The sequence below is a fragment of the Enoplosus armatus genome, chromosome 5, assembly GCF_043641665.1.
Source record: "Enoplosus armatus isolate fEnoArm2 chromosome 5, fEnoArm2.hap1, whole genome shotgun sequence".
Taxonomy (NCBI): Eukaryota; Metazoa; Chordata; class Actinopteri; order Centrarchiformes; family Enoplosidae; genus Enoplosus; species Enoplosus armatus.
The window spans coordinates 26,919,040-26,931,844 of NC_092184.1; the positions used below are offsets into that span (position 1 = coordinate 26,919,040).

Sequence of the window (12,805 nt, forward strand, 5' to 3'; positions counted from 1 at the left end):
CAGTGCAGTTAGAAACGGAAAACCTTTCTATGAAATGTGTTTATGATGAATTGATCAGTTTCATCAGACGAAACCCTCTGACAGTCTGTTCTCGTGTGTTCATGAGTTCCACCACATTAAACAAGAGAAACAGATCCATCATCACTGCTGACTGAAAGCTAATAAAACATCAAGCCTCAAAATGACCTCAGACGCACAAGAAAAGACATCAAATGTGCTTCAACTTTTCACCCCGTCTGCCAATCAGAAGGTTTTAGATGCTGAATGAAGGCGCAAAGGTCAAATTCACAAGATATGAGTCACATTACTTTGATATGAGTCACATGAATTAGAAGCAGGTAACATGAATTAGATATGAGTCATATGAATTAGAAGCAGGTAACATGAATCAGAAGCAGGTAACATGAATTAGATATGAGTCATATGAATTAGAAGCAGGTAACATGAATTAGATATGAGTCATATGAATCAGAAGCAGGTAACATGAATTAGATATGAGTCATATGAATTAGAAGCAGGTAACATGAATTAGATATGAGTCATATGAATCAGAAGCAGGTAACATGAATTAGATATGAGTCATATGAATTAGAAGCAGGTAACATGAATCAGAAGCAGGTAACATGAATCAGAAGCAGGTAACATGAATTAGATATGAGTCATATGAATTAGAAGCAGGTAACATGAATTAGAAGCAGGTAACATGAATCAGAAGCAGGTAACATTAGAGAGAAACTGTCTCAGACACATTTGATTTGTCAGAAGTGGAGGTCCGAATCATCGATCAGGACTCAGTTTCTACACAAGCGAGCGGCAGCTCTTATACACCTGAAACCTGCAGACAGACAGGTAGAGAGCGACTTCTGATGACGTCAGAGAGGAGGCTGAGGCCACGCCCCCCTCTGATGAATATGTCAAAACAATCGTCGACACTGACATCTGTGTCGGTCAAGTTTCTGTTTGCATTTAGCCGTTTAAACACGTCAGACATCAATATTACAAAGTCCTTTAAAATATTTCTTCTCAGACAGAAACTTCTTTTATTGCTCAGGATGTTTGACTGACGCTCTGATGCAACTTTCTTTTTAATACTGAACATTTTATTGAAAGTTTAAACAAAGGAATAAAGACAGACATGATCATTTTACAGTAAACACACACACAACAGTCCACTGGTATCAGTTTCATATCACTGCTGTGGTGTCTGATGCCGTCTGTTAGCTTCAGCTGGATAAATATTTTGCCCATTTCTTAGCACACTGGTATTGATGTGACTCAAACATGATTTCCAGTCCTGAGGAGACATGTCCATAGCCAGGTCTCTCTTGTTTTTTGGCCTTAAACGAAGGTTATAAGTTGTATATTATGTATGTTATAAGCTGTCTATCAGTTTTTTAAGCTGACATTTTCACATAACAGCTGAAAATAACCAGCACAAACAGGAAGAGCTGTGATTGGTCAGTGGATGTCAGGATGCTGCTGGTCATGGTCCATTCTGGTTTGAGAGGTCTTTGAAGTAGTTCTGTGAATCCCTGAAAAGGTTGTAGAGATCCTTGTGAAGGTTCTTAGAGGCCTTGAGATGATTTCAGGGGTCCATGAGAAGAGTCTTTGAGAAGTTGTGGGGATCATTTAGGAAGTTCTGGAAGGCCATGAGAAAGTGCTCACTGAGAAGGTTCCAGTAGTTCTTGAGGACGTTCAGGTTCTTGAGTTTTGGCACAATGTTTAAATGATCTACATCTGTAAAACTGAGATATCACAACGTGCAGAAAAAGGTTATTTTCAGTCATAAAGTAATGTAGATGACAGCTGTAACATTAACTGTGTTGAGTCACAACAATAATTACACTGTATAAGGGACTGTCATGATTCCAAGGATCTCCTGACTCCAGGTGGTAACATCTACGAGAAGGACAGACTAAAAAACACTGCAGACTGATCTGAGCTCTTGGTTTTGTTTGTTGACAAGATGTTGTCTCTGGTTTTCCTGCATTTTGCCAGAAAAAATGTATTAAAATCACGAGTCGTCCCCGAGCTCTTGTTCTAGGTTTTGTGGAGATATTAGGGCATCCTTCATATTCAATTCAGTTCAATTCAATTTTATTTATATAGCGCCAAATCACAACAAAGTCATCTCATGACACTTTACAAAATAGAGCAGGTCTAGACCAACTCTTTATAATGTTATTACAGAGACCCAACAGTTCCCACCATGAGCAAGCATTTTGGCGACAGTGGCAAGGAAAAACTTCCTTTTAAGAGGCAGAAACCTTGAGCAGAACCAGACTCTAGGTGGGCGGTCATCTGCTTTGACCGGTTGGGTTTTAGGGAGAGAGAGAGAGAGAGAGAGAGACAGAGAGAGAGACAGAGACAGAGAGATAGACATAGAGACACAGATAGACAGACAGACAGACAGACAGACAGATAGCTCATGATCATATGGCTCTTGTGATCCTAGAACAGGTTCTAGCATTACTTGATATGGTTCTAACAGTCCCGGGAACCTTCAAGAGGTTTCAGTGGTAAATGAAGTTCAAGAGGTGTTTGAGGTGGCTCTTGGGGTTAAGGAGTAGGGTGTCTTTTGCCCCATAATGCAACACTTCACAGTGTTTAATGGAACTGGTTTGATTATCACTTTTCATATCTTCAAATCTCTCAAAATATCTTTGGGCAGTGAACCTACTGCCTACTGTTCCTGTTAAAAGACTTGTAAACACACTTTACTTACATTCAAGTCCTCAGACTTCTAATAAAACATCTGAAATGATTCTCAAGACTTGTACATTTGGCACAAACTGAGTTTATTCTCAGTTGAGAATGTAGGAAGTAATGTTGATGAAATATTGTAGTTTTACAGATTTTACTAGAAGTAAGTAGAGTTTCTGGTTCCTTCATCATAAAACAACTCACTTATAAACACACTTTGTTCTCAAACAAACTTTGAGATTCAACGATGAAAACTTCATTCTCAGTTGAAGTTAATGTAAACCCCGCACAGGCTGCTGGTGTGGGGAAAGTTAGATCACTGTAGTCCCTCAGGTCAAAGGTCCTTTCAGCCTGTCAACATGTCTGTCCCTGAGGCATCTTCACATTAGACACAGTTTCCAATAATTCCCTCTGAAGCTAATTACAGTCAGAGGTGTTAACCAGTGAGACCAATCAGCCTGAGCAGACCTCAGTACTGGTTTCACTGGTCCACAGAGGGCTGAGGACCATAATGACCTCCCCTCAGACCACTGTGTGACAGCACACCTCAGATGGACAGATACTAAATGATGACGTTAGCATAAACCCCATAAACCGTCATACAGATCACATCGACTTTCCGTGTACTGTCAATCGGTGGACTTTTACCAACGACTGTTAAAGACCCTGTTTTTCTCCATGAGCCAAATTATATATAAACAATAAAATATATATAAACAATAAACAGATATATGTATATCTGTCGGGTGGCACTGCAGAGCACGGGTAGGTGAACTCTGGAAGAGCACAGGTGTAATCATGCACTCACTCACTCATCATCATACAGGTTTTGTTTTGCAATCTACAAAAGTAATTCTGCTGTAACTTACATCTTCATTAAACGGGAATCTCACTCAACTGTAAAACTGCCGAGACGTCTGTTGTTTGAAGCGCGTCAAAAACAGGACTTCACAACAGGTTTGCTGGCTTTTACATCATGATGAGGAATAATAATCTAATGATAGAATATATAATAGTAGTAATACTTGAAGGAACATTTTCAATGCAGGACAGTTTTTGTAGCAATGGTGGACAACGAGGGTCCACCAAAGAACTGCGCAGTGTTTCCCATGAATTATCTAGACTATGGTGGCCGTCACAGTCTAATTTGTGCCGCCACAGTTTCATAACGAACCAAAAATATGTTTACACTTCTCATAATAACATAAATTATCTGCTGCACCCGAGACACCAAGGCTTTTTGAGGACATTGTTTGAGGTTAGTAACGTTACAGTATCCACTGCAGTTATCCACTAGTTTTATCATTATCCATGCATGACAGCCTTGACAATAAGTAACAGTTTCCATGCATTAAATGCTTCCCCAGTGCCCTCCCTGAGCCTCTCTTCAGCTCCACGTTCAGCTCCCCTACAGAGCAAATAGTGTGCAACACTAGCTACAGTGTTTGGCACACACCAAAACAGTCCACATAGCTTGCTTGCTAACATGGGGAAATTGCTAAAGTAGCAAAATACTTTGTTGAGTGGATAACGTCAGCCAATTCCTCCAGACTCCTGGGACTGATCTGACCGGCTAGCTTGCAAATCACTTAAACGCCAAATGGCATTGATTTTAGCCAGCAATACATTTTGTAACAGTACAAAGCTTGCTAACAAACGTAATAGAGTCCTGCAGGGAGGACGTATTTTTGTAGACAAACCCTGAAGTTAGCATCGCCTTGGTTCCCTCGACTAAAAGCCCATGGGATTGTTCCATGGGATTTTGGATTCTTGCAGAAAATAAACTCTGTGGCAAACAAAAGTTTATGATACTTCAACGTTTTGTTCAGCGAGATAATCTTCACTAATTAGCACCACTTTTGTAATTTTTGAAGTGTAAATGGAATCACCAGAAGTAAAAAGCTAACGTTAGGCTATAAACGAGCTACACCACGGTGGCATGACTTCAACATCACCACTGAGCTTCACTTTTAAGAGATCTGATATAGATAGATATAGATATATAGACAGAGAGATATAGAGTATAAACACAACGAGGCTGTAAAGGCGGACTAGTGAGTAGATGACGTTCCGTGTTCGGCATGAAGATGCTAATGTCCGCGACAACCCCTGTAGTCTCATTTAGCCGCTTGTTAGCAACCACCTTTTTTAAGACATGTAAAAGCTTCAAAATTCATGAGGTATCTACTGACGTATTTTATGTCGTAGAACAAAATGTGAAAATCTCAAGATAGTATTAACTAAAAATCCATATAGAACCTTTAATTCTAAACTTTGTCGTTCTCAGCTCACACTGATCTGTCCATCAATGGCAATCTGGTTTGGCCTGTTCCATCTATTCTGAAAAGGTATAAAAAGCTGCAGGTGTTGCAGCAGTTACCCACAGTCAGAGGTGACTGCAGCAGTCTGACATTTAGCTGTCAGCTAATGCTGAACTATGTGTAACAGCAACATGTCATTTACCGATTTCAGGTCCTTAATCATTCAGTGAAGGTGGTGAGTTTAGAAGGCTTTTTTTCATCTTTACGCTCGAGTCTTTATTTAGTCCACTGAAGCAGTGTTAGTGAGGTGTACAATCCATTTAATAATGTCACATTCTTTCCAAATGATTACAAGTCTGTCATCAGTTGCACACTGTAGTAGTTTTGTCATTTAAACAAGAATGATGCTGAATTCAACTTCATCAACTTTGTCTTATTTCATTCTTGGAGCTTATATGCATGTTGGAAGTTTGAGATACTTCTATTTCATGATAACTGCTTTGCTTTACATTGTTATTGTTATTGCCAACACGTCTCTCATTGTGGTTATCTGCATGAACAGAAGCTTACATGAACCTATGTACCTGTTTCTGTGCAGCCTGTTTGTAAATGAGCTGTATGGTAGTACAGGGTTGTTCCCATTCCTTCTGGTTCAGATCCTCTCCGACGTTCACACTGTCTCTGCTCCCTTTTGCTTCCTGCAGATTTTCTGCTTGTATTCTTATGCAAATATAGAATTTTGTACCTTAGCCATCATGTCTTATGACAGATATCTTGCTATCTGTTGTCCTCTGCAATACAACACACATATGACGTTTAACAAGGCGGTTATCTTTATCATTATGGTATGGTTGTACTCTTTTGTAAAATTTCTAATTACTTTGTCCTTAAGCATCCGTTTGACACTGTGTGGAAACATCATAAACAGTTTGTATTGCCGTAACTATCTAGTTGTTAAGTTGGCGTGTTCTGACATCAAAGTCAATAACATTTATGGACTTTTTGCCACTGTTGTCAGCATTTTAGTCCCTCTGCTTCCAATTCTTTTCTCTTACATGAAGATTCTCAAAATTTGTTTTGCTGGTTCCAAACAGACCAGACAGAAGGCTGTCAGTACTTGTATGCCTCACCTTGCTTCCCTCCTGAACTTTTCTTTTGGGTGTTTCTTTGAAATACTTCAGAGCAGATTTGATATGAGCAGTTTACCCAGTGTGCTGCAAGTCATTCTATCACTGTATTTTGTGATTCTACAACCTCTTTTAAATCCTATCATGTATGGAATGCAAATGTCCAAACTACGAAATACATCTAAACGTCTCTGCTGCTATAAAATGTTTATTTGTCACAGACTGTAAAGAAAAGGGTCAGTAAATCTAGTAAAAAACGACACTTTGTGTTTCTGTCACTGAATGAAATTGTGTATTGAAAAAAAGTTCCAGTAAATAATTTGAACAAAAAGGAGAACTTGAGATAAGATTCAGTGGGAAATTATTCTTAAATGGCTCCTAACAATGTAACCGTGGATATGGTCAGGGAGTGTTTTAGTGAGAGTCAGTGTGTGTGTGTGTGTGTGTGTGTGTGTGTGATAACTCTCATCTATGGAAGTGATGAGTTGCGTCAGCTACACAAAACAATATTTGTGAAAAGGAAAGAAGGGGTATAAAAAGAAGACATGTAGAATTATATATGGACATACAGAATTACATTGCTGTTTCAGGAGAGCTGGAAGCTGGTGGTTGAGCATGTGGCACCTGAGGCCAGTCAGAGATCATCAGGGACACCATCGTGTTCAGAGTCAGCTCCTATACAGTAAAGTTTCTCCTGTCCTGTCAACATGATGACAACCCTGGAAGAGCTACAGGAAGAGGTAGTAGGTCAGCTACACACCCTGACAAGAGACAATTTATTGGATTTTCTTGACATATCAGGCATTCAAAGAGCAGATGCTAAGGAAAAATCATGCATGTCATTGGTGACTCATGTCATGAAGTACTTTGAAAGAGAGGGATATGATCAGTGGCACAAACAGCACAAACAGAACATGATAGAGAAACGGGGGAACAAAGGACTGCAAATCGACAACAGGAATTGGAGGTTGAGCAGATTACTACAGTTAATGCTACTGTTAAAGATTCTCTGTACCAGCCCCACACCACTGTCAGCCCTCAAGTGAGCATGCAGCCCTCACCCAGTGCTCAGTCGCAGCCAAGCTCATACTGGCGCAAGGATTTCAAAATTTCGGGCCAAACATCGCATCTGATGAAAACCCTGGAGAGGCTGGTCCTTTTCCATCTCTGCCCCCTGGTGAGCCCATCTATGGACCTGCTATAGTTCACCTATCAAGCTGGCATTGGCCACTATTTGCCACCCTTACTTCAAGTTGGTCACACCCACAGAGTGACCTCACTAGTTGGCAGGCAGTGTCTTGTTGAATGTTACCTGAATGGCCATCATCTCCAAGCTTTATGGGCACAGGATCACAAGTATCAATCATCGATGAACGATGGAAAGAGCAATACTTACCAAATGCAAAGCTGAGAGATGTGTCAGAAATCCTGGACGCACCTGATGATCTGACATTGACTGGTGCAAATGGAATTGAAATGCCTTACCTGGGATGGATTGAGACAATTTTCCGGCTAGCCTCTGAAACCGACCCAATAAAAGAGCTGATCATTCCAGTGCCGTGAGAAAAGCTTTCCCAAGTCTCAAAAGGAATAAGGTAAGAGCTTTTATACAGGCTATTAGCGCAGAGCATTTAGATGAGTATGCAGTAAAAACTGAGAAAGAGAAGGTTGAAGTACCAAAGCACAGTAGCATTCAGATTGAGTGTCCTGTAGCTACCCAGCCCTTTAAAGAGGACATGACCATGCTATTTTTATCCAGACCTGAACCCCCAGTGGCCGGATGGTCTTGAGTTCTATGACACACTATTTAGAGTCAAGAAAGGTGTTTTCCGAACTGATCATGACATTGTTTTGTTAGGGCGCACTGAAATTGGCACAGTACAAACCATTATGACTGTGTTGCCTGCCCAGACCTTTAAAAAAGCTGCAACACCAGCCACAGTGAATCACACCAGCATTCAAACCCCATGTAATGCTAATGAACAGTGGGATCCACCGGTAGATTTAAGTCACTTGAATGAAGAGAAGAGACAGGTAGTCAGACAGATGGTTAGAGAAGAGAGTCATTCCTTCTCAAGATCAGACAGTGATATTGGCTGCTTTGAAAGATTGCAAATGACCATCTCTCTCAAAGACCCTGAACTATTCAAATGCACCTACACGTCAGTGCCTAGGCCACTGTACCAGGAGATGAAGGGCTACGTCCAGGGCTGGGTCAGGAAGTCAAACTCATCATAGTCTTCACCTATCTGGGCATTAGAAAAAAAGATGGCACCCTCCGGACTAGACTACCGAGACCTGAACAAAAAGACCCATCCCGACCGCCAGCCTATCCCTCGGGCCCAAGAGATAATGGACAATTTAGGTGGTAATTTCTGGTTCTCCCTCCTAGACCAGGGAAAAGCTTATCACCAGGGATTTGATCCAGCTGATTTTGAAGCAGTTAGAGCATTAAAAGACATCAGACCACATAATGTGGGTGATGTGTATTATTTGATACTAATCATAAAAGTAGTCTTTTCATAAAATGATATGCAGTACAAAGTTGCCATGTATGCAATGTTCCAGGTAAACAACTAGCAGATGTTGGGGCCCATAAAGATAAGATTTATTGTTGTTTAGGCGTGGTCTTCCTTGGTATGTGAAAGGTCATTCTGAGAGGTCGTGGTATGTGAAAGGTCATTCTGAGAGGTCAAGGTATGTGAAAGGTCATTCTGAGAGGTCTCTTTTCCTGACCCCTATATGGGGAACGGAAGTTTACAGACTCGTGTGTTATAGTAGGACCCCATGTATGTCTAAAGGTATAAAAGACGAGCTTGAACAGTGTTCAGGGCAGCAGTACTGATTTGGCTACGGGTGCTGTACAGGTCTAGATCCGCATGCCTGTTGATCCTGATCTTTGATGCAAATAAACAATATTATGTGAAAAGTCAGTATCAGCGGAGTTTCCTTCCATCATCGGATCATCGCCTACATCTGGGGAATGAAGAAGTAATTAACAACATGGGCCAGCTCAGAAAAATGCTTGGTCTACTTACCTACTACAGGCAGTACATCAAAGACTTCTCCAGGAAGGCCAGCTGTCTGTATGACCTCCTGAAAGCAGATTCAAACAAGGTCCCTAACAATCCAAGAAAAACAAGGAAAGTAAGCCATGTTGTACCCTCAAACAACTCAATCATGTGGACTGACGAGCCCCAACAGGCACTAGAACAGCTGATTGACTGTTTGCTCCACCCACCAGTGATAGGTTTCCCTGATTTCACTCAGCCATTTGTTGTACATACTGACGCATCGCACCAACGCTTGGGAGCAGTATTGTATCAACAAGAAGGCAAGTTTAGGGTCATTGCCTATGGCTCTCATATATTAACAGCTGCTGAGAAGAACTATCACTACCATGCAGGCAAGCTAGAATTTCTAGCTCTAAAATAGGCAATCTCTGACAAGTTCAGTGATTGTTTGTATTACGCTCCGACCTTCACTGTGTACAGCGACACCTACCCCCTCACCTACATACTGTCCACTGCAAAACTGAACGCGACCACCTCCAGGTGGGTTGCAGAGTTGGCTGATTTCCACTTTACAATAAAGTGTAGGCCAGGGAGAGCGAACGGTGATACGGATACTTTGCCAAGGACGCCGCTGGATGTAGAGTCACCGATCAGCGAGTGTTCTAAGGAGCTACCACCTGACATCATCGCTGCCACGATCCAAGCAGTCCCTTGCAACCTGGTCACTTTCGGCTGTGTCTATGTCAGTTTCAGTTGAAGACGAGACAGTTACTGCACCCATCAGCCCCATACCAAGGAATCAGTTAAGGAAGGCACAAAAGTCTGATCCAGTCATCCGTCCTGTGCTAGATTGTAAACTGTCAGGTCCCAAACCGGTAGTCAGGGAGCTAAAAACATTCAGTCCAAAGACAAAATGCTTAGGACAAACTGACAATCGACAGTGATGGCATTCTGTACAGAACCACCACGGCCTGCAAGCAGTTAGTCTTACCAGAGCAATACAGAGGAAAAAAGCTGGAAGAGCTGCACAACAACATGGGACACCAAGGTGCTGACCGCACAGTATCTCTGGTACGCTACCGCTTCTTTTGGCCATATACAGTATGCAGTCCGACATTGAGTACTATGTGACTAAAGCATGTACCTGTCTCAAGCAGGAAAAAGCCATGCCATGACACGAGAGCTGTGTATTGATTTCCTCCATGTCGACTGATTCAAAGGTGAATATGAGTACATCCTTGTCATTGTTGATAATTTCTTGCATTTTGCTCAGGCATACGCCACCACATCAAAGTCAGGAAAAACTGCTGCAAACCTCATCTTCAATGACTTTGCCCTGAAGTTTGGTTTACCCACCCGCATCCACCATGATCAAGGGGGAGAATTTGAAAATCAGTTGTTCTCTCAGTTAAAGAAACTCAGTGACATGTCCATGTCCAGAACAACACCCTGTCACCCGATGGGGAATGGTAAAGTGGAGCGTATGAACAGGACATTGCTGCAGATACACAGAAATCAAGCTGGAAGGAGTCTCTGAACAAACTTGTATATGCCTATAACTGCACTTGTTGTTAAGTGACAGTTTATTCACCATTCTATCTTCTGTTCGGGAGATCACCCAGGCTTCCAGTTGATATGCTCTTTGGATTGTACACAGTCAAGTTCCAGTAACCAGCAAGACTTCGTGAAGACGTACTTACTTACTTCATGTCCCCACATCGTCTGCAGGAACTAAGGAGAGATGCGCAGAACCGGAGATGGAGCCTGAATGCAGGTCCCCACCAGTAGAACTGAGAGTTGGAGTGCCAGTCCCTGCTGTGCCGCCAGTACAGCCTCTTGATGGAGAGCAGTTGGAGAAGCTCAACACAGTCGAAAATCCACCTGATGAGGAAATAGATTTACCTGCTGGAGAGCTACCTGATGATCACTCACCAACTATCTCTCCTTCATCAAGTGCTGCTGCCAAACCTGAGGAGCCGACCTACCAGCTGCCACAACAAGAGAGACGCCCACCGAGACGCATCACCTACGATCGGCTCGGCATCCCTTCCTGCTACAGCATCCAGCCACCACCGCAGCTGTTACCTGTCTACCTGGCACCAGGACTGGTCCCATGGTTGTCACCGCTACAGCCATACTACTTTCAACCACCCTGTATGTATGAACTCCAACGCACATGAGTCTACAGTGTTGACATGTTCGACTAGAATCATGGACTATTTGCAGACTGCTCATACGATCATTGAAACTGATGGACTGTTGATGGAGAGCATGTGGAAAGACTGTTTATGGACTGTTTATACAGTGGCCAGTCAACAGAAATGGATTGTGAATATGGATTGTTGACTGTATTTGAACTGTGACCTTTGACCTTTGTTCAAGCACCAGCTTACAGAAGAGGATCTCCAGTGTCAGGTTCATGAAAGACTGTGAAAAAAAATGTTATTTTTATAATGATTTGATTTAATGTCGGGACGACATTTATTTTGTAGAAGAGAGAGTGACAAGTTGAAATATAATAAATACGGTACTTATAGTCTGTTTTATAGGCTCACAAGCATATTAAGTTCATGGTCTGTAATGTTAAAATCTGTAGCATTAAAAAGATCATACATTCATGAAGGAGGAAGTTGTTTATATAACATTGTTTACTTGATTCAAATAAGCTGTAAAAGTGTTGATCTGTGATCTTCTAGATAGTCTCAATCTAAGATCCTGAGATCGATTGGTTTTGTCTCCACCCACATACCAGGGGATGTCGCGGTATTTTCCTCATTACAGTGAAGTTCTCGCGGAGGAAAGGGTTGTCATCCCTCGTGTTTATTTCTCCCCATTTATTAGGTATGTTGTCGGGTGTTAAACAGCGTTAATATAACTGTGATAACCAGTTAACATGTTAAGAGTGGATTTGTGTTTAGTTTTGTCGAGTCTAGTGGAAGATGTGAGTGAAGATTTTGCTTGTTAGCAAAGAGTAACTTGCTGCCGTGCCGAGTGCTGCCGCCATTTTGTGGCCACTGTGAATTCATGTGTACATACATTTTATAGTTGACTGTATTATATATTGTGGTGCTGAATTGTTGTATTTATTATTAAATGCATTACAGTGAAGTTCTCGCGGAGGAAAGGATCGTCATCACTCGTGTTTATTTCTCCCCATTTATTAGGGGCGTAACACTCCCAATCACTTCCATAATGAGCTCCTCGAGGTGGGCTGAAAATCCACTTTATACCTTCTTGCAGGAGTGATTTCTGGATTTTGCCTTGATTGACTTCCTGTAGGGCATTTTTCAACTCATGAACTCACAAAGTTGGTTCCATTATCAGATCTTATTTCTTTTACTTGACATCTTTGACATATAAATCTCCTGAGAACATGGATACATGAATCTGGAAAGGAAATATGACTCCATAAACCAATTCTTTTACTGGCTATGACAGTGTCTATGGTAGCCAGACCATGACATACACTGTCAAATATGGTGCAAGAATGGTTTCCCACTGTAAACAAACAGGTCCAGGTAGACTTCGACTTGGACTTCTAACCCTAACCCTTCGAATTATCATCAGAGGCAAGTTTGGTTAGGACATCTTTGGGGCTCCATGTCTGTTCCCTTTAAACATAGAGATGTGCTGGCTACTTGGAGACTTGGAGACAACAGACTCAAGAACACATGAACATATCGAGTTCCAGTTTGTAACT

At 41.7% G+C, this 12,805-nt stretch overlaps 1 protein-coding gene across 1 annotated transcript; it reads left to right on the plus strand.

The window, feature by feature from the left end:
* The first annotated feature begins 5,353 nt into the window (after nt 1-5,353).
* Nucleotides 5,354-6,319, plus strand: LOC139284862 (olfactory receptor 11A1-like). The gene has a single exon (XM_070905200.1). The coding sequence runs from the start codon at nt 5,366-5,368 to the stop codon at nt 6,317-6,319; it is 954 nt and encodes a 317-aa protein (XP_070761301.1). The 5' UTR covers nt 5,354-5,365.
* The last annotated feature ends 6,486 nt before the right edge of the window (nt 6,320-12,805 follow it).